The sequence below is a fragment of the Arachis ipaensis genome, chromosome B5 (assembly GCF_059453495.1).
Source record: "Arachis ipaensis isolate K30076 ecotype BB chromosome B5, ASM5945349v1, whole genome shotgun sequence".
Lineage (NCBI taxonomy): Eukaryota > Viridiplantae > Streptophyta > Magnoliopsida > Fabales > Fabaceae > Arachis > Arachis ipaensis.
The window spans coordinates 139933881-139960448 of record NC_142440.1 but is presented as its reverse complement, the minus strand read 5'-3'; the positions used below and the strand labels follow the sequence as shown (position 1 = coordinate 139960448).

Here is a 26568-nt window from a genome sequence, read left to right as displayed (position 1 = left end):
TATTTAATGTCACGTGAAAACTTAGGCTAGAAGACATTAAGATAAGAATGAACTGAATGAATTATTAATGAATTGTGTATATGGTATATGATGTGTGGTTCGGTTTTTATAAATAATTTGCTATTGGATTTGGTTGGTTTTGGGAAAAATTTTAATATTGGAATTTATTTGATTTTGTAATAATTTGATACTAGAAATAATTTGAATGATTGAGAGGTGTTTGTTTTAGTGGTTGGGACCCTTGAAGGATGGCATAAGTTTGAGTTTTAGGGAGATACACTGCCGAAATTTCTATAAAAATTAGAGTTTTGATTTGAAGTGTTATTTTAAAAAGAAAAAGATTATTATGTGGCTTGTATATTTGAGACTATTTGAGCTTGGAGTTTGACTCCATGAATATTATCAAGGTTCAGAAAATCGGACCGGTCATCAAACTGTTCTAGTCACTGGTTCACTAGTTTATTGGTCTAATCGGTCCAACCGGTGGTTCAACCGGATAAACCGTTTTAAAATAGAAAAATAAATAAATAATAAGGTGCTTTATACAAGTAAGCTTATTAGAAATATGCAAAACTCTAAAAACATGAGAAAGTACCATTTGAAAGCTTCCAATTACAATTGTTACCAAATATATATGTCCTTTTGATAAGGTTAAATTTGAATGGAAAAGCATCTTATGTGCAATACATTATAGAGGTCACATTCAATAATTTTATTGACTTGAAGCTCATTAAAAAAACAAATAAAAATTAAAACTCCTTGATTCTTTGGCAACCAAATGATTGAAAAGATAAGTGAATATAGACCAAATATGCAGGGGTTGAGCACTAACATTTCAGAAATTAGCAATACTCAACATCTAAAACAGAGAGAAAAATAATTGTACAAAAATAGATATTAACAGTTTATAATTTGTAGAAGCATTGACATTTGCTTATGCTATTGCTATGAAACATGATCATTAATAAACTTCAATACATGGAATTCATGTAAGTTGTTTATGCTACTGGTTATTAACAGTCTATATATTTTGCATAACTCATTATGTTTTTTGTGGGAATTAACTTAATATTCTATAGTTTCTTTCTTCTCCTTTTAGTTTCTTTTTTTTCAATGGAAACAAGATTTAACAACAAAAATTCAACAATAAAAATTCCTTCATTCATTTTAATCAGTTCAAAACAAGATACAACTTAGTGAAATTTAACTAAAAAATTTAATAAATAAATTCAGTTCAATACAATGGAGAAGACTTAATCATTTAGATAAAAGCTTGCTTTAGTATCATTTTAACAAAGTGATTACATTGAACAAATAAAAGCTCACACCTTACCATAATTTTAACAAAGATTAGTAACATTTTCAGCAGACAGCAGATTGATCAAAATTTTAACATAAATTAACAAAGAATTATCAAAGTTTAAGCATAATTTTTTTCAATACAGCATAAAAAAACAATCAAATAGAGTACAGCCCAGCAGTAGCAGCAGAGTTAATCATTCAACAATAGCATTAACAGTAGTAAAATCCTAAACCCTTTGTTCTCACTTCTGAACAGAGCATAAAAAAAGAAGAACAAGCACTAGCAATGTGCACCGACCTTCGATCTGAGCAGTTGAGCGCGACAGCGAGTAGACAACGGCGAGCAGGACGCCCACCAGACGACAACCACTATTATTCTTTCTTCTCCACTTCACCACTTCCTTAGAAACTAAAAATAGCAGCAGAAGAGTAACAAATCCATTTTTAACAACACAAAATCAATAATTTAATTTCAATCCACATTCAGAAATCAGTAAATCACTAAACAGAGCATAAAAGCAAGACTCGAAGAAGTGAAAAAACCTGTAAGCCTGTAAGCAGTGCCACTAACCTCCGACGAAGAGTAGAGCGACGAACAGACGACGGCGACGAACAGACGGCAAGTAGCTCCAACCCTCAACCAGAGACGTGCCGAGCTACAAGAGAGTGGCTGGGTTCGAGACAGGGGGAAGGAGGAGGCCACGGAGGCGCCGAGAACAACGGACGGCGCGGCAGGACCCAGAACCCTAATTTTTGAACTTGCAAGCTTTGCTTTTCAATTTTGAGTTTCACTTAGGGGGTATTGGGGGAAGGGGGGTGGGTGAGGGTAAGCGTTTATGCTTTGGTTTCCTTTTTTTTAAAAAAAGAAAAAGCTGAAAACGATGCTTTTAAAAGAACCGGTCGGTTTCCGGTCCGGTCCAACTGGCCGGTTACCGGCTGGTTCAACGGTTTAGTAACGGTTTTGGATCGAACGGTTTTACACACTGGACCGGATCGTTTTCTTTGTCGGTTCTCAGTTGAACCGGTTCGACCGGCCGGTCCGGTCCGATTTTCAGAACATTGAATATTATTTTTGAGCTTGAGGATGCGTGCACAAATGGACTGTCCAATGGTTAACTACGAGGGCGGGTTGGCTATATAACCGACAGATGAGATTCATCAACCATAGGACAGACATACATCATATGCATTTGTATATTTTGCTTGAGTATACATTGCTTTGGTTTGTTTAATTGCTTAACTCTGCTTATTTGCTACTTGTTCTATTTGCTGTAATTGCACCTCTATCTGTGTTTTCCTTGCTTAAATTGTATGTGTATGTTTTCTGAGAGACCCCTTTTAGCGGATGTGTGAGGGGGGTGTTCCACTGGTGATTCGGAGAATTGGAGGAGACAGAAAGTGAAGTGTTAAGTTAAAGTTATATTTAGAACTTGAACACCTTAGATAACTTACTTAATTTCTAGTTTAGTTGGATCTTTAAGTTGAAATCAGAGTGTCGGAGTTCTAGGAATGCCTTTGGCTTTTCCAGGACTTTTTATATTAACTATGTGGGTACCTTTACCATGCTGAGAACCTCCGGTTCTCATTCTATATATATTATATTGTTTTTCAGATGCAGGTCGAGAGACACCTCGTTGAGTGTCTGGAGACCCTCCTTACAAGCGAAGAATTGTCTTTTGGGCTGTTATATTTTGTTTTAGGCTATGTATATATGTATATAGAATTTCCGCATGTATATTTTGTATTTTGTCCTCTTAGAGGTTACAAGCGAAGAACTGTCTTTTGGGCTCTACAGGTGTTTTATTTATGTTTTGGAAAAAACTTTGGGTTATATATATATATATATATATATATATATATATATATATATATATATATATACTCTTGTTGGCCTTAGCTTCGCAGGTCGAGTCTGGAGTTTGATATCTGTGTTTTGAAATTCTAATATGTATAATATATTTTTAGCCTTTTTTTATCCCACCTATCCGTTTTATGATTAATCTTGCGAGTGTGACACGATTTTCTGTTTTCGTTTTTGTTTAACTTATTCTTCAAGGTTCCTAGATATGAACTCTTTCAACTATTTTTATGTACGTATTTTACTTTTAGAGGTCGTAATATCTCGTCACATCTGCTTTACGACTTAAGCGTAAGACTCTGTGTGGTAAGGTGTTACAATATGTCCTTGAACGCAACTTCATCAATAATCCATCAACTACATATTCTTTAAATTCCATCCAATTCTCATTCATTACACTTTTAAATATATGGCATTTTTGTTTAGGACATCTTTTTAGATAAAGACTCAATCATTTACATAGACATTTTTCTTTTATTTTTATGCATCACGATGAGGTTTATGACATTTGTCATCTTTTTAAACGAAAGAAACTTTTATTTTCTCAAAATTTTAATAAAGCTAATACAAATTTTAATTTATTATATTTTGATATTTGGGATCCATTTCAATAAAATTATATTCATAATTCTATTCCGAGGGAATTACTTGTTAAGCTTCCCTGCACTGTTATTATCATCTTTAATTTTCATTTTACTATGCAGTAACTACGGCCTAATGTAGCCATCTAATGTATTTTGTATCAAATATCTAGAGTTATTTTGCAAACATCTTCACGTTTTTTTGTGTTCATGCAGTTGCCTGCAAGGCTCTAACTGAGGCGCATTTTACAAATGCGATTAACTTTGACAAAACAAAGTCATTGATTTTCTTCGTCATATAGAGCAAGTGAATGTTTCTTTAATCTAAGGTCCAAATTTCCATGGGTAACAAAAAACCAAGCGTTGATTGAACTAATATTGATTTGCATATATGAAACAATTTGCTTTCCTGTATTTAAAGTATGTGTCAACTTCATATGAAGCTTCATCTAACTTGTTCACATTCTCGGTTATTCTATATCCATTTGGATTTGATAAGTGTGCATCTCATCATTTATAAATAGAAAACATGAAGTTTGAGACAAGAACCTGATATAGCATATTTATCTTTGAATTCTAGCTTTTTAATCTTGCAACTGCACCTGGGATAACTTCCTTTTTCTGTTTTGGTTCCATCTTAAAAGCTTTTTAATGCTGCTAGTGCTAAACCAATTTTTATTGTGCTTCTCAAAATATGGCTGCAATTGCAATTCCAGACCATAGTTTCAAATTATATTCAAATCAATTAAAGCAACATAAATTAACTTGATAACGTTCAATATTAAAAGGTCTTTCATTCAGGATTGGAACTTTAGTGTAATAGATTGACAAAGACATGAAAGTACAGTTTAGAAACTAATCAAGTTAAAAATACCTAAATAAAAATAAGATCAATAATGGAGAAATAATTCGGTTGGTGCTGATAGCTAATTAAATACTATTAAAGTTGCAGAAAAATTTGGTGAACAAAATTTTGGAGCTTAGTTTGTGTGTATGCTTTAAATCTTTTTCTTGATGTGGATTTGTTTTATAATTTGGATTTTGAGGTTTAACCCTAATGTAATAGTAGTTGGTTTGCTTGGACTATCAAATTTTTATTAATATTGTCATTTATAGCTTCTGTAGTTGTTATGCCTTAAATGCAATTTTCTAATGTCATATTGTTCAATTGATAATTTATAGATTTAGCTAACATGTGTCTTAGGTATATGATAAATTTATTCTTAATGAAAAATTTTTATTTAATGAAGTCAAAACAAATACATTAAAAATTTGAATATTTATATTTTCAATAAAATCTTTCCACTAATAACAAATTTATCATGTGCACTTAGAAATTAGAACACATATTAATTAAACTCAATTTATTCTAGATAAGAAGACTAAATATATAATACCCTAAGTTTATTATGTTAATAAAGTCATGTATTATTAAACTTAAAACATTATGTTTGGGAAATATTAAAATAGTTTTGGTGGTTATCTTTATTATTTTTAAATAATATTCATATTTATTAAATTTTAGGGTATTTCTATTAGTATCGTAAAAATTGTTCTCTTTTAAAATTTGTGTTATTAATTAAGTTTCTGATTATTATCTAAGTTGATAAACTAATTTAGTTAAAAATTTTGTATAAGGATATTCTATTTTCACAAGCCTAATAAAAATAAAATTTCTACAATTGCTATATATTTATATATTATAATAATTATACAGTAAATATAAAAAATAAAATTGCCTTTAACAACAGAATCTGTGTTTGTAATTATTTTGTTTTTTTAATTATTATTAGTGTTAGTGGTATTGTTCATATTGTTATCGATTGATATTGTGCAAGAAAAAAAAATGACATCAAAATTATACATATAATTTCTATACACAAATGGGCATTTCAAATTGATATTATTAGAGATCTGAATCTAGTTAACTGGAAAGTGTTGGTCACTCCTAAAAAGTTTGGAGGTCTGGGAATTAGAGATTCTTTTTGTGCCAATATTGCTCTTTTTGAAAAACTAGTTTGGCAACTTTTTCACTATCCCAACAAGCTATGGGTTCAACTGTTGACGGAGAAATACCATTCTTCTAAGGATGATTGTTTTAGTCGGTCTCGAGGAAGGGGATCTTATGTTTGGAAGAGTATATGTCGAGCTTGGGATATCCTAAAGGAAGGTTTTAGTTGGTGCATTGGGGATTTGGAACAGAACTTTTGGTTTTCTAAATGGAGAAGAGAGGGGCGACTGTGTCAGGAGATGGATTATGTTCACATTTCTGATTCGGATCTCAAGATCTTGGACCTTTGGTAATCTGGACAGTGGAACCTTGAGAATATCTATTCTCCTCTGAATCAGTCTCTGCAGAGCAACATTAATTCTTACAACCTAGATGTTCAAGCTGGTTCAGAGGTCGGTTGGTGTTGGACTGGTGCGGCTTCAAAGGTTTATGATGCTCATAGTGGTTATTTATGGCTCAGTAAGAAGATGTTTAGTTGGGAGGATAGGGGTAATTGGCTTTGGTTTTGGCGTCAACATGTTCCGAAAAAGCACAAATTTTTGGCCTAGCTATGTCTTCGGGAGGCTCTTCCTAGCATTTCATTTTAGAAGGGGCATTTCGCACACGTATAGCTGTCCACGATGTTTCTCAAGTCAGGAGTCGGTTTTACATTGTATTCGGGATTGTCCAAAAGTCCAACTTGTTTGGCAAGCTTTAGGGATCTCCGATCAACCAATGGATTTGATGAGTTGGTTCTTACATAATAGCAAACAGTGCCCCTTTAGATTCTTTTCTGGTCTCTGGTGGATTTGGTGTTCGAGAAATAACGAGATCTTTCATCCTCACGAGCATTGGACCTCAGACAAGGTGATTGGTATGGATTTGTCCTTAGAAAAAGAGCTCCGAAATATTTTTGAGTTGCAACGACTATCTATCCCCTCAACCATTAGTGGCTCTTGGATTCCCCCCTCAGTGGGTACCTTTAAGATTAATTGTGATGCTAGCTATCCTGGCAGTGGTGCTCGAGTTGGTTTTACTTGTGTTAGCAGAGATTGGAAGGGAAGGTGGCAACGAGGCTGTCTGGGAACAATTAAGAGTCGTAGCATTTTGCAAGGAGAGTTGTTTGCTATTTGGAGAGGCTTTCTTTTAGCATGGGACTCGGGACAAAGAGACATTATATGTGAGACAGACTGTGTGGAGGCTTTTACTATTGTCAATAATTTACAAGATTGCTCTGGGTTTATTGATCCTTTGGTGTTAAAAATCCGAGATATCATGTCTTGGAAATGGCGTGCTGATCTTCGGTTGATCTTGAGAGATGCAAATACAGTAGCAGACATCATGGCAAAGACTGCAATGAGGCCTATTTCTCCCCAAGTGGAGCTTCCATTGCCTTGGAAGGAGTTTGAGAGTAGTATTCAGCGGGACTGTCTTTCTTAAGCAGTTTCTTGTTTTTTTTCTTTCTTAATTTTTGTTTATTTTCTTTTAAGTCACAAAAAAAAAAAATTGATATTATTAAATGTAAATATTAAAAAAAGAAAAAACTTATTTATGGAAATAGAGTATGTGATCCAATGCATCAGGGCTTAGACTAGTAAGATAATAAAAGTAGAAACAAATCACCTCGAACAAGCTTGATGCTACGCTGACTCGTTGAAGCACTCTTCAACTCAACGCATTCCATTTTACCACCATACTTCTCTTTGATTGCTATAATGTTGTCATTCTCACGAATCTTGTTAAGGTGTGCTTTTCAAATCCCAAAGCTCTCTCCTTATTCTGTTCCCCACTCCGCTCTCCGTCTTTGCTTCCCTTCCACTTCATCCCTACACTCTCACTCTCATCCCCAATCGCTTGATGAAGCTGTTGATTCCTTCACTCGCATGCTCTCTATGCGTCCTCCTCCATCCATCATCCAATTTAACAAGATTTTGGGATCTCTTGCCAAGACCAACCATTTCCTCACCACCATTTCCCTTTTCCAACAATTGCAAGCCAGGGGAATCGCTCCCGACTTGTTTACTTTGAACATCCTAATCAATTGTTGTTGCGGCATGGGTCGTATGACGCTTGCTTTCTCTGTGTTGGCCAGGATTTTCAGGACGGGTTTTCAGCCTGATACCATAACATTGAATACACTCATTAAAGGTCTCTCTCTCTCTCTGGTAAGGTTGAAAAAGCACTGCACTTTCATGACAGAGTGCTGCTGGCTCATGGATTTCACTTCGACCAAGTTACTTATGGGACGTTGATCAATGGGTTCTGTAAGACCGGGCATACATCAGCTGCTATTCAAGCGTTGAGAAAGATCCCACGGTATGGCATTGCTCCTGATGTCTTCATGTACAACGCAATTATTGATAGCTTGTGCAAGGTTACGCTTGTAAGTGATGCTTTTCATTTATACTCTGAAATGCTTGCTAAGGGAATCTCTCCCGATGTTATCACGTACAACACTCTAACTTATGGATTGTGCCTTGCGGGCCAACTTAAGGAAGCCATTGATTTACTAAATCATATGATTCTCATCAACATTACTCCAGATGTTCATACCTATAGTACTTTGATGGATGGGCTATGCAAGGAAGGAAAGATCAAAGATGCTAAGAATGTGTTGGCTATGATGATTAAAGATGGTGTGAAACCAGATGTGGTTACTTATAATTGTTTAATGGATGGGTATTGCTTGGTTAATGAGGTCAATAAGGCAAAATTTGTATTCAACACAATGGCCCAAAGTAGAGTGTCACTTGATGTTCAAAGTTACAGTATCATGATTAATGGCTTGTGCAAGAGTAAAATGGTCGATGAAGCCTTGAATCTCTTTGAAGAAATGCGTTGTAAATACTTGGTTCCAAACACGGTAACATACAACACTCTTATTGATGGCTTGAGCAAATCGAAGAGAATCTCTTGTGCTTTGGGGATTCTTGTCGAGATGTATGATAGAGGTCAACCTGCTACTGTAGTCACTTACAGTTCCTTGTTGGATGCGATGTTCAAAAACCAACAACTTGACAAGGCACTTATGTTATTCAATCAAATGAAAGAGTGTGGCATCGATCCAGATATACGTACAAACAACATACTTATAGATGGCCTGTGCAAAAGTGGAAGATTCGAAAATGCAAAAGAGATTTTTCAAGATCTTTCAATTAAAGGCTGTTCTCCAAATGTGAGGACTTACAATATTATGATCCATGGGCTCTGCAAAGAGGGCTTGTTTGAAGAAGCATTGGCCCTGCTGTTGGAAATGGAACACAATGGTTGCTTACCAGATGCTGTGACTTTTGAAACTGTTATTCGTGCTTTGTTTGAAAAAGATGAGAATGACATGGCAGAGAAACTTCTTCGGGAAATGGTTGCTAGAGGCTTATTGAATTGATAAAAAAAAGGGTAATATACATCAACTCAATTTGAAATTACGTCTCATTGTTGCTGAATATGTATCATGGTTCTGTAAATTCTGTGTCTGTTGGGTCAGAGGACTTTGGCAATGCCATAACATCAATCAATTTTCCACTTTCGATTTTTGCAATTGCTATTAACCTTTTTAATTCCACTACTTTATTGATTCTTTAGATGATATTCTTAGATATAGCTTATAGATTTAGTGTTTAAGGTCTCTTTATAGCAATGGAGTGTTCTTTACTGTTATTCTATGAGATCATATATTTATCATGCTAGAAACTAAGCAAAACTAAAAAGATTGAAAATTTTGTTTTGTTGTTTGTTTTCTGCTATTCTGTTGTGCAACTTATTTTTCCGTATCTTTGTAGGTACTGCATATATATATATATCGAAATAATTCCTATCACTGTTTTATCATAAGCAACCATGAGCTATTGTTTATTTGATTAAATCCTCCGGGAATTGTTGTAAAAGGAAATTTAAGTAGGTACTAAGTATTTATTCTTAGGCTATATAGTTTTCACTTCCATCTTAAAAATAAAACCCACTTCTAGAATGCATGTCCTCTCTTTTCATCAACCTAAGCAACATTGAGTCAAGGTTAATATGGTTCAGTTATCTCAAATCTTGTGGCCATTTTCTTAATTAATGATACTCAATTGTATTGCTTGGAAATTGCTTCTGCTGAAAATTTGTACATTATGAAATACTTTTTAGGAGAATGTTTTTCTGTTAATTCTTAGATAAATGACCTCATTATTTCTTGTTCAGACATTACTCCATTGTCTCTTAAGTCTCTGTTTATTAGCATTTTAAAAGAAGTTACTGGCTTGGAGTTTTGTTATGTGGTGTTGTGATGGGGGTGTTAAAAGTGAAACAATATAGAATTCTTTGGAATTGCAGTTGATTTTATTTGGTGAATTTCTTTGCATAATTATTGTATTTATTTACTTTCAATCAGATGGGTAAATACCAATCCACCGTGTTATATGTATAAATTTAATTGGCTTTATATTAGTCCAAACTATGTTGAAGGTCCCTATCTAGTGTGAATTTTCCTTTATACTTTGATTTCTATTCGGCCTATTCGGAATAAATTGTGAGACACTAGAATTCTTCAGAATCATACTCACTGGATTTTAAACTTTAAACTTCACTTTTCTCATGAAACTCAAACAAAAATCACTTCATCTCAAACGGATAAAATATTGATGTTGCTATAAACTTTGCAAAGTCAATCTTTGCATTATAATTAGGTTCTTCATTTATATACTTCCATGCTAACTTGTGTGGTTCGTGCTGCATAAAACAGTACTCCAAATAAACATTTGTTACTGCAAAGGGCATAATTTTGCTGTATGGTTAGAGTGTATGAATATACAATGTGTTTCGGATATTGCAAGTTTATCAACAAGAAGATATCTCTGTCATCAAGAGTTGTTTCAGACTCTACAGAAAGGGAAAATTTTAATATAGTTAACCAATTCTTTGTTCATTTTCACTGAATAGTATTATTTATTTATTTATTTATTTTTTCAGTTTTTGTTATGCAATCTGCAATGGAGTTCTTTTCTGGTTCTACCATTTGTAGGCACAGGTAATTTAACTTTTATGTCATTGAGAAGTTGCGGTTCTACCTTGGAGCAGAAGAAAAAATTGATGGTGTTGGTAATTATTGGCGCTATAAATAGTGACCGCTAGTATATTTAATATTTAATATTTATTATGAAATGTAAATATAAAATTTACTAATATTATATGATAATTTTTGTGTAAATATTATATGATAATTTGTTATTTATTGTTAATTTTCTAGTATTAGTTCCTGCAAAATTTCATAGGTTAAGTTTCAACTAATCAATTTATAAGAAGTTATTATATTGTACATGTAACTAATTTTTATTTTATTGAATTTGAATTATATTGTTAATTGTTGTCTTATATATTATTGAATTTGAATTAAATAGTAATGTCAGGTGACTTCTAGTCTAGTTAATACAATATATAATACAGTAGAAATAGATACTACAGTAAAAACATAAATGACTAATATATTTCTAGTTATGCAAGAAAGAACACGATACTTGAGTGTCTTTCGTCTCCACTACCTCAATATATCAAATCTATTAAAATCTTTTGTTACATGATCTTTCAGATACCTATCAATCTCATTCTTATTGAGTTCACTTGGTTTTATTTTCTGTGTTTGCTTCCATTTTCTCAAAGGATCTTCAATCATAATGCTATTATTGTCACTTATCTCTAAATTAGAATTTGGTTTGATATCTAAAAAACAGTTAGCATTTTGAGTGTTCGCTAATTTTGCCTCCAAATACTAATTTTTCCATCACATATTCTTCTAATTCCTAATTTTCAATAATCATCATTCAATCATAATTTTTCTCTCCAAATAATTTTTTTTATCACCATCATTCAACAATGGCGAACACTTTCAGGACTCCAATAATAGTACTACACCTCCAGCATCTTTGTACTTTAGGCTATCACCTAAACTCAAGAATATACAATGTTATGATAAAGGTGAAAATGAACAAGCACTGAAATATCTTCATGAAATGATTGTTAGAGGCTTATTGAAAAGACAATAGGAGAAATAAATCAACTCAAATTAATAAATTTTCTGTTGTCAAAATTTGTACAGAACTTGGTGAATTTTATATCTATTGGAGGATTTGGGAAATGCCATGAACTCACTATCACCTTGATTTTGGTTATCTCACTGTTATTGAATTAATTTTGAACTTGTGTTATTGGCTGATTTTTTACTCTTTGTTACCATGGCTATCATGGATCCTGTTTCGGTGGATATTCCTAGTTGTAACTGTGCTTAAGATTTCTTGATAGTAGTTAAGAGCTCATGATTGGTTTGATGAGCAACTGTGCTTTATTTGAGTAAATCTTCCTAGTATTCTTCTAAAAGATATGCGGTGGCAAGATTAATGACATGGATATATGATTTTCACTGCCAGTCTTTAAAACAAATACATCTACTAAATGCATGACCCCACTTTTTTTGGTTGACAATTTCAACATTTTGTTATTTTTCAAAATCTGATCACAGCTGAAGAAACCTGTATACAAAGTATGTGATTACACTTGATTTTTCAAGGAAAAAAAAAGGGCTGTGCAAGAAGGAATTTCTAGGAATTTGTCTACTATGGTTCAAATATGAATTATCTTAAAACCTTTGTGCTTTTCATAATTAATATTACTCAGCTGTAATTCTTAGAATCAATTGAAAATTTGTACATTATGTTTATTTTCATAATTAATGTTACTTAGTTGTAATTAATGTTTTCCTAAAACCTTGGTTCATTTTCATAATTAATGTTACTCAGCAGTTAATGCTTGGTTGAATTATTTCATTATTTCTCGTTAAAAAATCCTATATAGGGATTATTATATTGTTCTTGTTTAAAATCATGTTGAAAAGCTTTTATTATTAAAACATGTTTGGAGATTTGTTGTCTGTTATTAGCTACACCTGTCACAAAAGATTTGGGGATTCTAATTCCAAGTACAATTGTTTCTACACCTGTTTCTTTGGGTTTTCTAAATTTTCTCTGCAGTGATGATTGGGGTTAGAATAAAGAATTAAAAGTGAAACAATGTTGTAGAGTTTGAAATTGCATTTCTTTTTGAAGAATATCTTTGAATATCAAAAGTTGAACTCTGCTTAAGTGCTGATTAACTTATTTCATGAAACTGATATGAACTTGAATTGGTGGTTGAATATATTGGATTCTTGACATTTTCATCTTTGTTCCATGCTTACTGATTGCTAGGTGCACGCAAGCATGTTAAGTTGCAGCATGGCAAAGACAATATTGAAGTTCTCTAGTATGAATTTTCCTTTATACTTGATTTCAGTTTGTCCATTTGAAATAATTGCGAGACAGTTGATTTAATATTTTCTCAGCATATTTGATTTCTAGTTGAACCCACCATTGGATTTTAAGCTTCAAAATCAGTTTTGGATGGAAGTGAATAATAGCTACTTACTTTCACAAAAATCACTCTTCAGACTGCACTAATAAACATAAAATGAATTGATCTCAAACAAGATAGAATATGGTTGATAGCATGCTGAATGCTTCCTGTAGATATGGTTTAATTTTTTTTCCACCCTTTCTTTTTTCTTTCAAATAGGTATGTGATTTTGGCTTATCATGAATGAAGCACAGTACATTCCTTTCTTCCAGATCAACTGCAGGAACAGTAAGCTGTCATAATCCTCATTTCTAAGCTCAAATACTGTGTCATACCCTCTGCCTTCTGAATATTTGTTCTTTCATGTTGTTGTTCTATATTTTGCTGCATATATTTTATGTTCGTTGTGCTTTATATTCTTCTGAAGATATACAAACATACACAAATGAAGGCATTTGCTATTATCTTTTAACAAAAAATTTGGAAAACCAGGAGCTTCTTGCCGTTTAAAATTCATTATGTTTGGGATGTTATACTAATTCTTTTGTGATGATGAATACCTATCTTTAGCATCGGCTTTTGTTATGTTCAATTTATAATACAATTACTAGTTCTATAGGCCAAGAAAATGTCGATTAAATAAGGTTTGGGAGAATGAGAGAAGGAGGAAAACAGAGTGAGAAAGAAAAGAGAATTCAGAGAGAAAGATAAGACATTTATCACTAATCTGTGCTTATGTATAGAGAAGAGTAGCTTCCTGTGCAAGCTAGTACAAAAGGTACAACAGTCCGTTCATTCTTAAGTTAGTTATGATAGCTGTAACTAACAGCTGTCCTATCGTAGCTGGCACTGTTCTCACAGCCAACAGTTCTTTCATAACTAACTTGTAACTCTTCTCTAGACTTTACCAATTCACTCTACTACGATGAATGGTTTCTGGTAACAAATGAGGAAATCTTTCTTAATTTTGTTGAGGCCTAAACATGAAACTTGAATTTTGCTTGTTATAATTAAATTTACTAAAGTTGTTGTTTGGTAAGAGTTTCTGCCTTTCTGGAAAAAAAATATAAAGACAGGGGAGATAGAGATAATTGCACAAATTTTTTCGTAGGGAAGACCAACTTTGTGCATTTCTCTGTGTCTCCTTTTCAAATAGGTCTGTGTCCTCTGATAATTGCCAAATGGGGCCTTAGTTAACTACATGCTTTTCATCTCTACCTCAAACTCCTGTCTTTCATATGTGTGATCAGCTCCGGTATTCTGCACGTATTTAGTTTTGCTGCTAAGCCTTTGTTTGGCATTGCAGTACATTCATTTTTTATAACATGTTCAGGCCGAATGGATGGCGCCTGAAGTGTTAAGAAATGAACCTTCAAATGAAAAGTAAGCTCAGTTATCATTGGTTTTGATCATTAATTTTTTTAGTCTTTTAAAATTAATACTAAAAATATATTTTGATTTTTTAATTTTTTTAACTTTTTATTTTTGTTTTAATTATAACGTTATAATAGTTTTTTTTAATATTATAATAATCTAATATGAGTAATATTAATTAAAAAGTATAATAAATCTAAACTGATCTAGAATAAAATATTAATCTTAATCTAAACAAATTTAAATAAAAAATATAAAATAATCATAAATGCTAATTTTTTTTTTCTAACTCTCTAAAAGGAGTTTTAACATTCCAAAGTTTCAAGAGTAAGAAATCGCGTACATACCGGATAAAAATTGAGAAAACTATTTCCGCAGAGATAGCAACGTCTAGTTCTAGTCGTCTATGTCTTGGAGCAGAGAGCAGAGAGCTCTCCCTCAAACTTATGGATTTCAGTTGAAAAAGCAGTGCGCTTTCATGACAGAGTGCTGGCTCATGGATTTCAGTTTAATCAAGTCACTTATGGTCTCTGTAAGACCGGACACACATCAGCTGCTATTCAAGTGTTGAGAAAGATCCCACGGTATGGCATTGCTCCTGATGTCTTCATGTACAGCGCAATTATTGATAGCCTCTGCAAGGATACACTTGTAAGTCAGGCTTTTCATTTATTTTCTGAAATGCTTGCTAAGGGAATTTCTCCTAATGTTATCACATACAGTTCTCTCATTTTTGGATTGTGTCTTGTGGGTCAATATAAGGAAGCCATTGATTTGTTAAGTGATATGGTGCTTAGAAACATTACTCCTAATGTTTATACCTATAATACTTTGGTTGATGGGCTATGCAAGGAAGGAAAGATCAAAGATGCTAAGAGTGTATTGGCTGTAATGGCAAAACATGGTGTGAAACTAGATGTGGTTACTTATAACAGCTTAATGGATGGATATTGTTTGGTTAATCAGGTAAATAAGGCAAAATATGTATTCAACACAATGGCTAAGAGTAGACCGTTTCCTAATGTTCGGAGTTACAATATCATGATTAATGGCTTTTGTAAGAGTAAAATGATCGATGATGCCTTGAATCTCTTCGAAGAGATGTGTCGCAAGAACTTGGTTCCTGACACGGTAACTTACAATACTCTAGTTGATGGCTTGGGAAAGTCAAGGAGAATCCTTTGTGCCTTGGAGCTTCTTGAAAAGATGCATAATCGAGGTCAACCTAATATAGTCACTTACAGTTCTTTGCTGGATGCTTTGTTCAATATCAAACAACATGACAAGGCACTTATGTTATTCAATCAAATGAAAGAGTGTGGCGTTGATCCAGATATATATGCATACAACATACTTATAGATGGTCTGTGCAAAAGTGGAAGACTTAAAAATGCAAAAGAGATTTTTCAAGATCTTTCCATTAAAGGCTATCGGCCAGACATGAGGACATACACTATTATGATAAATGGGCTTTGCAAAGAGGGCCTACTTCATGAAGCATTGGCTTTCTTGTCAAAAATGGAAGACAATGGCTGCTTACCAAATGCTGTGACTTATGAAATAATCATTCGTGCTCTGTTTGAAAAAGGTGAAAATGATAACGCGGAGAAACTTTTTCGTGAAATGATATCTAGAGGCCTATTGCAAGGATAGAAGTTGGTGAGATTCTTCTTGTTAGACATCACAAAATGTTGTTTGTATCTCTTTCTTTTTAACTTGTGTTTTGTTCTCGATCATCTTTCGAGTCCATATTAACGCTTTTAGATCTTCACATGATTGTGATTCTTTATTCTGCTTTACCCACACCTAAGTGTTTTCTTTGTCGTTGCTTATTTTATGGCATTTTTGGCGACTAGATGGCTGTTATATGTGGCTTGTCGGATATATCATTGTTTCCTTTTTTGTTTTTGTAATTATATGTGCATTGATGTTAATTTATTCCTAAGCTGAAATGGTTGTGATTTAATCATTCAAGGGGAATCCTTGTTAGTTGTGAAGCTTCCCTGCACTCTTATTGTCTTTCGATGTTTTCATTTCCCCCATATTTAAAGTAAACTCCATGCAGCAGCATACTGTCTGATGTAGCCTTAGATGAAATCTCAAATGTTATTTTGCAAACATCTTCTCATTTTTCTGTGTTCATGCAGTTATACCTGAAGCATATTGTACCAAAGCAATCAACTTGATAAAAATAGTTACTGATTCAAACTTCAAAGCCAAAGGATTTTGATCAAACACTAGCCTCTTGCGCAATCTCCAAGCACCCCAAAGAGTAGCAAGAAACATTTGCACAGGTTAATGCTCAAAAAAGTTGGAATACTCTATCATGAATTGCATGTTCCCATATAATCATGTTAAGAAAAATAATAAACCTATAAACTTTACAATTAAAATGAGAAACTTTGGTGGTATATTCAGGCTTTTAAGCTCGAATCTCATTAAAGCTAAAATATTGTGTTAAGAAACAATTATGTGATCAAATCTGGTTTTAATGAAACAATTATGGTATTTTTATATGATATGAATTGTTCAGGAGAGAGTATTTTAATTTGTTAACTGAGCTAAACTTGTAGGTTGATGGCTTGATAACTTTCATCTTTATGCTGGCTCTACCATAGATCAATTGATTCATTTGAAACGTTCTTGGAGTTATCATGAAAAACATTGGTCCATTTGTTTGTTGTTTTTTTTTTTTCAGAAAAAAAAATGACATTAAAAATTTTGAAAAAATGGCATTTATCATTGTCTTTTGAGGTTTTTTTTTTTTTTTGAAGGTGGAAATAGAAAATAACTAGTTTACAAGGGCAAGCAGTAGCAGAAAGCCATTGGATTTTATTCAGATGCCATTAAACTAAGCAGCAAGAATGCAACATACTACAGTAATAGGACCCAAGCATCTAAGTCTTTATGTATTAGAAAGCATCTAAGTCTAGTAGGTAGATACTGAATATTACTAGCTTAGACTATACAAGATGTGGATATTACGTTGATCATATTGGATTGAAAATTTGAAATGGCTTGACATTCACAAGTTCATTTCCCTCACATGCACATATGCAGCTGAGCGGTGTTAAGGCAGTTCGAGGCAGGTGTTGTGCAGCTGTTTGTGTAAGATCAAGCTTTGCACTTTTAGTTTTGTTCCATTTATATATTTGTACCCTTTATTGCTGAGATTGTTAATTTGTTGTTGTTAGGTCTATTGTGTTTCTGCAACGGCTTTGATTGGTTCTTGTAATGCTTTTTCACTTATCTCGATGGCTTATTAGGCGAAATGCTCTCTCTTTCTTTTGGGGAGGTATAAAAGAATTATGCTCGAACCAAGTATGATTTGGTACTGTTTGATTTTTTATTTTGATATATGTTTTGTTATCTTAGTTACATTTAAAAATTATATATTTGAAAAAAATACATTTGATATTTTCAATTAGAAAATGAATGAAGTTAAAAATATTGTTCGAAATAATCTTCATTTCACATAATAGGGGAAAAAGAAATAAAAATGAATTGATTTTAAGAAAAATAAATTATTGAATAAATTGATGAGAAATAATTCAGTAATTTGACTGTAACAGAAAAATAGTAAGGATACCAAAGAGTTTTTTCACTAGCCTACTAATTTGTATGTTATGCTTTTATCTTGTTCTTACCTTTTTAATTTGTATGTTATGCTTTTATCTTGTTCTTACCTTTAAAAAAAGGTATGTAGCAAGTTACGTTTGAGCCATTAACCTAATAGAATCATAAATACTATTTTTTTTTTTTTTTTGAAAGTGACACAATTACTAATACTATTTTTCTGAGTTTTTTAAGGTGAAACATAGTTATTAATCTTTTCGCTCCAGTCATCAGCATAAAGACAAACAATTTGGTCACAATATTTTTCATGTCTAAGGTAGAATTTACAGTTAAACTACTGACTTTATAGTCAAGCAATCAAATGATGAAATATTGACTTTATAGTCAAGGAATCAGATGATAAAATACGAAACGATACCAACGTAATAGATCTAATTAGATCACAAATAGTATAATCACGCCTAAGAGTCTAAGACGCTTAACAATGTAATGCACAAACAGCTACTTTTGTATCGTTTATAATAAGTGGAGTACTTGTCCATATAATTGTCTTGTGAATTGCGATTTGTAATAATGTTTTGGTTAAAATCTAAATTTCATTATTTCAACACCCACTTAGTTGAAACATTCTTTTTTAACTCATGTTTGTTACCTCCACGTATTTTTTGCTTCATAAATATGTAACACAAAATTATATTAATAAATTTTTGTGCTGAATTTCAATATCACATATAGGCCTTGGATTCTGAATTATTTGAGAGTACTTGTAAGTAGAGGTGTGCATGGGTCGGGTGAAACTGGGTTTGATGTGACCCAGATTCGGCCCGAAATATATACCGGGTCTATTTGTTAGACCCGAATCGACCCTAGACCCGATGAAACCTATACACTTTCGGGCCACGATTATACCGGGTAAAAACCGGGCCGTTAACATTATATTACCTTGATACTTTCTTGTAAGTTAGCATGTAAAAATATCCAAATTTCCAAGACTCCAACCATTATTTGACATGGTAAAATTTACTTAGAAAAATATAATAAGAAGTAACTCTTCTCTAAAATTAAAGTATAACCATAATCAATACTAATATTACCTAATAACACCAAATATTTAAATCAATACAAATAACACAAAATTATGCATTAGTCTAAAGTCTTATGCATTTTAAACATAAAACATTAACTTATAGTCTTATATATAATGACTAATAACACAAAATATTAAGATTTACAATACTTAAATTTCACATAATAATAACCATCATCCATCACTAATAACACAAAATATTAATTGTGTATGATGACCGGGCCACCGGGCCGATTTCGGGTGACACGAGCTATGGCCCGGACCCGATCCGAAATAATGACCGGGTCTACTTTTGAGACCCATACCCGGCCCTAGACCTGATGAAATCACATCAAATTAGTCCCTAAAGTGCTCGGGACTGGGCCGGATCTTCGGGCCGGGCCGGGCCATGCACACCCCTACTTGTAAGGATCAATTTCACTTCAACCTGAGTTTTTTTTATTTAATTAATAAATCCTAAGTCATAGTTAAAAGTCAAAACAGAATAAATCGTTCTTTATTTGTATTGCTAAAAATGTTTTTCCTTTCATGGATGTTGGGCCTCAAACACGAATTGTTAAAATACATTAAGCATTCGGTACTAACATCTTCATGAACCACATAGCGTCATTTTTCTCAATGATTTTGATAAATTTTCAAACACTTTCCTCTTCTTCAGCTGTTATACAATGCTCTCTGGAAGAAACTGCAATTTTAAAGAACTCAAACTTTGGCATAGAATCACCATTTAATAAAGGTACTTACTCCAATAAAAATGTCAAAAATATCTCATAAAGATATTTGATTAAATTTTAACTTATTTCTTTAGTCATATTTTAAATAAAGATAACTCTTTCATAACATACTAAAATCCAACCTTACAATCTACTATCCAATGGCTCAACAAAAGCATTCTCGCATGAAGATAATTTAAATTTTTTATTAGAGTATCCACCTTTAATAAAAGCATGAACAATCAAAATAATCCCTTCAACACCATAGTAAAAATTCTTTATTTGTATATTCACCCTTTCAAACATCATGTTCTTAATTCTGAATTATTTTAATATGTGCACTCTTGAATGTTTCCTAAATTTAAGCAAAAGAATGATGAATTTTTTTCTGATTTGATCAAAATAAATTCCCACAAAAGGAATAGGAATGTTACCTGCATTTATTTTTAATGAATTTTTATCACGTGTTATGCGTTGTTATGGGTTGTTGGGGACTTGAGATGTATCGTATTGATATGGAGTTAAATTTTTTTTAAACAATAGTACACAAATCGAAGGGTGGGTATTGTGAAGGAAAGAAAACCTAACCTTTGATTTGTGCTCAAATTTGATTGATGAACAAATTGGACCCTAGGTATTGTGTGTGCGAAATTTTTTGCACATAAACCAAGAAATCATGTGAGATTTTTAAATAGTACAATTAAAAAAAAAGAGTGTACTTTTAACCTTTTGTTTCAATACATCTGTCACTCGAAATTTAAATTATAAAAAATAAAAAAATATGGGAAATGCAATTTATAAAGTGATACTTGATAGAATAGAATTGATGATTATTTGCAAAAGAACAGAAAATTCCTCATCTAAGCAAACATATAGACTCGTCAGTGCTAAGATAGCAAATGCTACTAACACATTGTTTGGTTTGAAGGAATATGAGGGAAAAGAAAAGGGTTAAGTATGATTTTGGTCTCTAATGTAGAAGCCGAAAATTTATTTCGTCCTCGGTCTTTTTTTCGCTACAAAATGGTCTCGAAGATTTCAGTTTGTTTTAAAATCGACATTTTTATCAAATTTTTAATTTTTATTCCAAAAATACCCCTAACTATATAAAAAAACGTTGAATAAAAGAAAAACGGGGAAGGCGGGAAAGGGGGAAGGGATTCGCGGGGGGAAGGGGGAAGGATCTCGCCGCTCCAATCCGCCGTCGTTGCTCCAATCCGCCGTCGCTGCTCGTCGTCGTTCGGTGGCTGGATCTCGCCGCTGCTCCTCTAGGATCGCGGAGGTGCTCGATGGCGGATTGTTCTGGTTCGAGGCAAGAACAAGGGAAGGCTTTGGTGGTGAGCCGAGGTAGCGCGAAGAGAGAAGAAGAAAAGGATTGCGGAGCTGTGATAGCGGATCAGCGCTGTGATGGTGGTTTTGGGTGATTCGCCGGCTTCTGCTTTTGCTTCTATTCTTCTTCTACTTCTGTTATGTTGTTGATTTTTTTATTATTGTTGCCTCTGGTTGCTTCTGCTTCTAATTGATAATATTGTTTCATTGTTGTTGTTGTTGTTCTGCTCCTGCTTCTGCTTCTGCTTCTGCTCCTGCTCCTACTTCTACTTGATTCCATTGTTAATTCATTGTTGTTGTTGTTGTTGTTGTCCTGCTCTTGTTTCTGCTTGATTACATTGTTGATTCATTGTTGTTGTTGCATTTGGTTCTGTTTCTGCTTGTGCTTGTGCTTGTGCTTGGGGAAGGGGAAGGGGGCATTTTGGTCCGAATGACAGTTTTAAAACTAAATTAAACCTTCGGGACCATTTTGTAGCGAAAAAAAGGTAAGGGACAAAATAAATTTTCGGCCTCTACGTTTGGGACCAGAATCATACTTAACCCAAAAGAAAATGTAGGGAAAAAAAATGCATAAAAAATTAAATTTTTTGTTGTTTGGTTTAGAAAATGTAGGAAAAGAAAATTTTATTAAAAATATTTAAAATTAAAAATAATAAAAATATTCAAAAATCAAGTAAAAAAATTTGAAAATAAAATAAAATAAGATATAGAATTTAAAATTTAAAATTTAAAACTTAAGATTATCGAAAACAATGAACAGTCGATGTAAAAAGTTAATACTAGTTGGTAATTGGTTGAAATTGTAACGTTGAAAAATAATGCAAAAGAATAAAAAATAAATTTAAAAAAATTGTGAATATTTTAAATTTTACAAATATTTTAATAAAAAGTTAGATTATATAATAATATTTTTAATAAAAATAATTAATTAATAAATTTTGAATATAATAATTTAATTATTTATCGAATAATATAAAATTTAATTATATTATATTTTTATGATGTAGTTTAAAATATTATTTTAATATAATTTTTAAATATTATAAAAAATTTATTATATAATAATTAATTTTAATAAACAAAAATTACTCAATTTTTTATATTTCTGTATTTTATATTTATTTATTTAAAAAATTAAAAATTATATTATTATTTAAAATATTATATATAAAAAATATTTATTTATATATTAAAATATTTTATATTAATCAAAATTCATCAATACTTTATTTTTATATTAATTTTAATTTTTTAATAAAATCTAATAATTTATATAAAAGTAACGCATGTAATGCGCTGCATAAAGTTTGTTGTCCTTGTCTTAGACGTACCCATAGTCCCATACCCAGAAACAATTGAGAAAACTATTTCCGCAGAGATAGCAACGTCTAGTCGTCTATGTCTTCGACCAGAGAGCAGAGAGCTCTCCCTCAAACTTAACAGCGAAAGTGGGAATCACTAAAATGTTGTCATCCTCAACCTCAACGATCACTTTCATTTTTAGGTATTCTCTTCTCCAAATCCCTAATTTTGTTTCCTTCCCTTCCTCTTCATCTTCATTCTCATCCCTTCACTCTCATTCTGTGCCCCCATCCACTCGCCAAGTTGATGAAGCTGTTGATTCCTTCACTCGCATGCTCTCTATGCGTCGTACTCCTCCCATCATCCAATTTAACCAGATTTTGGGGTCTCTTGCCAAGACCAACCATTTCCACGCCGCCGCTTCCCTTTTTCAGCAATTGCAAGCCAGGGGAATTGCGCCCAGCATAGTCACTTTGAATATCTTAATCAATTGTTGCTGCGGCATGGGTCGTATGACGCTTGCTTTCTCTGTATTGGCCAAGATTTTCAGAATGGATTATCAACCTAATACGGTAACATTGAATACACTCGTTAAAGGTCTCTGTCTCTGTGGTAATGTTGAAAAAGCACTGCACTTTCATGACGGAGTGCTGGCTCATGGATTTCACTTCAACCAAGTCACTTATGGGACCTTGATCAATGGCCTCTGTAAGGCCGGACACACATCAGCTGCTATTCAAGTGTTGAGAAACATCCCACGGTATGGCATTGCTCCTGATGTCTTCATGTACAGCGCAATTATTGATAGCCTCTGCAAGGATACACTTGTAAGTGATGCTTTTCATTTATACTCTGAAATGCTTGCTAAGGGAATCACTCCCGATGTTATCACATACAGTTCTCTCATTTTTGGATTGTGTCTTGTGGGTCAATATAAGGAAGCCATTGATTTGTTAAGTGATATGGTGCTTAGAAACATTACTCCTAATGTTTATACCTATAATACTTTGGTTGATGGGCTATGCAAGGAAGGAAAGATCAAAGATGCTAAGAGTGTATTGGCTGTAATGGCAAAACATGGTGTGAAACCAGATGTGGTTACTTATACCAGCTTAATGGATGGATATTGTTTGGTTAATCAGGTAAATAAGGCAAAATATATATTCAACACAATGGCCGAGAATAGAGTGTTTCCTAATGTTCGGAGTTACAATATCATGATTAATGGCTTCTGCAAAAGTAAAATGATGGATGATGCCTTGAATCTCTTCGAAGAGATGCGTCACAAGAACTTGGTTCCTGACACGGTAACTTACAATACTCTAATTGATGGCTTGGGAAAATCAAGGAGAATCCTTTGCGCCTTGGAGCTTCTTGAAAAGATGCATGATCGAGGTCAACCCGCTGATATAGTCACTTACAGTTCTTTGATGGATGCTTTGTTCAATAACAAACAACATGACAAGGCACTTATGTTATTCAATCAAATGAAAGAGAGTGGCATTGATCCAGATATATTTACATACACCATACTTATAGAAGGCCTGTGCAAAAATGGAAGACTTGAAAATGCAAAAGAGATTTTTCAAGATCTTTCCATTAAAAGCTATCACCTAAACACAAGGATATACACTGTTATGATAAAGGGGCTCTGCAAAGAGAGCCTACTTGATGAAGCATTGGCCTTAAAGTTGGAAATGGAAGATAATGGTTGCTCTCCGGATGCTGTAACTTACGAAACAACTATTCGTGCTCTGTTGGAAAAAGGTGAAAATGATCAAGCGCTGAAACATTTTCATGAAATGATTGCTAGAGGCTTATTGAAAAGACACTAAGGAGAAATAAATCAACTCAAATTAATAAATTTTCTGTTGTCAAAATTTGTACAGAACTTGGTAAATTTTATATCTATTGGGTTGGAGGATTTGGGAAATGCCATGAACTCACTATCACCTTGATTTTGGTTATCTCATTGTTATTGAATTAATTGTGAACTTGTGTTATTGGCTGATTTTTGAGTCTTTGTTACCATGGCTATCATGCATCCTGTTTCGGCGGATTTTCCTAGTTGTAACTGGTGGCTTAGTGCTTAAGATTTCTTGATAGTAATTAAGAGCTCATGATTTGTCTGCTGAGCAACTGTGCTTTATTTGACTGAATCTTCTTAGAATTCTTCTAAAAGACTGCGGTGGCAAGATTAATGACATGGATTTATGATTTTCACTGCCATCTTTGAAACAAATACATATACTAAATGCATGACCCCACTTTTTTTGTTGACAATTTCAACATTTTTGCTATTTTTCAAAATGTGATCATAGGTGAAGAAACCTGTATACTAAGTCTGTGATTACACTTGATGTTTCAAATAAAAAAGGTTGTGCAAGAAGGAATTTCTAGGAATTTGGCTAATTTAGTTCAAATATGAATTATCTTAAAAGCTTTGTTCATGTTCATAATTAATGTTACTCGGCTTTAATTCTTAGAAATCAATTGAAAATATGTACATTATGTTCATTTCCATAATTAATGTACAGTTGTAATTAATGTTATCTTAAAACCCTTGTTCATTTTCATAACTAATGTTACTCAGCAGTTAATGCTTAATTGAGTTATTTCATTATTTCTTGGTTAAAAATCCTATATAGGGATTATTACATTGTTCTTCTTTAAAATCATGTTGAAAATCTTATTATTAAAACATGGTTTGGAGTTTTGTTGTCTGTTATCAGCTACACCTGTCATGAAAGATTTGGTGATTCTAATGCCAAGCACAACTATTTCTACACCTATTTCTTTGGTATTTTCTAAATCTTCTCTGCATTGTGATGAGTGGGGTTAGAATAAAGAATTAAAAGTGAAACAATGTTGTACAGATTGAAATTGCATTTGTTCTTGTAGAATATTTTTGAATGCTAATACAATTTCTTTTGGCACAGACAATATTGAAGATCTCTAGTATGAATTTTCCTTTATACTTGGATTTCAGTTTGTCCCTTTGAAATAATTGCGAGACACTTGATTTAATATTTTGTCAGCGTATTTGGTTTCTAGTTGAACCCACCATTCGATTATAAGCTTCAGATTCAGTTTTAGATGGAAGTGAATAATAGCTACTTTCACAAAAATCACTCTTCAGATTAGACCAATAAACATAAAATGAATTGATCTCAAACAAGATAGAATATGGTTGATGCTGCTATAAACTTTGAGGAATCAATCTTAGCATCATAATGAAATTAGGTTGTTCATGTACTATTTATTAGGATGGGTTGTGACTGGATGATAGTGTTAAGTACTGCAGAGATCCAAATTTGCTGAAATAATGGCGGTGTTGAAGGCATTGCAGAAGCAGATCGGTGGTTCTCAAGTGTCGAGAACCAGAGACCTGGTAGGAGATTTGGTTGTGCATTGTGATTATGAATAGAATATCTATCAATAACCAAGGCAAAAGACCATTGGAGTTACCTAAGAACTATGAACGCATTGTTGATGTTAAAAAGATATGAGTTTCAAAATTAATCATTAACTAGTATTTTTGCTCGTAATGTTATTATGGGAATATAAATCTTTTGAAACTACGTCGACTTTATCTTAATTTATAGATTATGACAAAAAAAATTAATATTTATTGAATCAAACTATTTTTACAAAAAGATCATATGAGAAAAAGTCCCTAACAGCTAAATTATATGTAATAAATATTTAAAAAAATAGAAGTGAAAATATAAATTAAAAAAATAAACGATACAAATTTAAAACTAAAAAAATATGCATACAATAATAAAGTATTTATGTAAATAATATTACGGAATTATTTTTAATTATATTTAATTATAAATTTAATATATATTTTATAATTTTGTGAATCTATTTGAATTATGTTATTTTATTAATTTTATTTCTTGTAGAATAGAAATATAAAAAGAGATAGAGAATAAGAGAAAAAGATAAAGAAAAAGGAGAGAGTGAGTTTGTTAATTTTGGAGGGAAAGATTTTATTATAATTGTAATGAAAGAATACCACGTGATACATTTTAGTTTATCAAATTAGTAATATCAAATATAAATTATAAATTATATATAGAGTGGAA

At 32.5% G+C, this 26568-nt stretch overlaps 3 protein-coding genes across 8 annotated transcripts; all 3 read left to right on the top strand.

Annotated features, from left to right (window-relative positions):
- Nucleotides 1-7368: 7368 nt before the first annotated feature.
- LOC107644124 (uncharacterized) lies at nucleotides 7369-17788 on the top strand. 5 transcript variants are annotated; one of them, XM_088488797.1, is made up of 7 exons: nucleotides 7369-9127; nucleotides 10682-13003; nucleotides 13313-13381; nucleotides 16615-16761; nucleotides 17242-17403; nucleotides 17528-17575; nucleotides 17662-17788. In XM_088488797.1, exon 1 carries the CDS (start codon nucleotides 8073-8075, stop codon nucleotides 9114-9116), a length of 1044 nt encoding a protein of 347 aa, XP_088344923.1. In that variant the 5' UTR covers nucleotides 7369-8072; the 3' UTR covers nucleotides 9117-9127; nucleotides 10682-13003; nucleotides 13313-13381; nucleotides 16615-16761; nucleotides 17242-17403; nucleotides 17528-17575; nucleotides 17662-17788. The 5 variants fall into 5 exon arrangements, with proteins under 5 accessions (XP_088344923.1, XP_088344926.1, XP_088344922.1 ...); XM_088488800.1 differs by lacking the exon at nucleotides 17242-17403; XM_088488796.1 differs by having other exon boundaries at nucleotides 17242-17575.
- Nucleotides 14720-17599, top strand: LOC107644130 (uncharacterized). The gene is made up of 3 exons (XM_088488801.1): nucleotides 14720-16126; nucleotides 16615-16761; nucleotides 17242-17599. The coding sequence occupies exon 1, from the start codon at nucleotides 15077-15079 to the stop codon at nucleotides 16118-16120; it is 1044 nt and encodes a 347-aa protein (XP_088344927.1). The 5' UTR covers nucleotides 14720-15076; the 3' UTR covers nucleotides 16121-16126; nucleotides 16615-16761; nucleotides 17242-17599.
- A 4705-nt stretch (nucleotides 17789-22493) lies between the features above and the next one.
- On the top strand, nucleotides 22494-24610 carry LOC107644122 (uncharacterized). Of its 2 annotated transcripts, XM_021102747.2 has the most exons (2): nucleotides 22506-22676; nucleotides 22778-24485. In XM_021102747.2, the coding sequence occupies exon 2, from the start codon at nucleotides 22807-22809 to the stop codon at nucleotides 24307-24309; it is 1503 nt and encodes a 500-aa protein (XP_020958406.1). In that variant the 5' UTR covers nucleotides 22506-22676; nucleotides 22778-22806; the 3' UTR covers nucleotides 24310-24485. The 2 variants fall into 2 exon arrangements, with proteins under 2 accessions (XP_016203413.1, XP_020958406.1); XM_016347927.3 differs by having other exon boundaries at nucleotides 22494-24610.
- Nucleotides 24611-26568: the final 1958 nt, after the last annotated feature.

Excerpts from the sequence above, each read along its gene's own strand:
- LOC107644124 (XM_088488800.1), top strand. The coding sequence starts at position 8,073 with ATGTACAACGCAATTATTGATAGCTTGTGCAAGGTTACGCTTGTAAGT.
- LOC107644130 (XM_088488801.1), top strand. The coding sequence starts at position 15,077 with ATGTACAGCGCAATTATTGATAGCCTCTGCAAGGATACACTTGTAAGT.
- LOC107644122 (XM_016347927.3), top strand. The coding sequence starts at position 22,636 with ATGTTGTCATCCTCAACCTCAACGATCACTTTCATTTTTAGGTATTCT.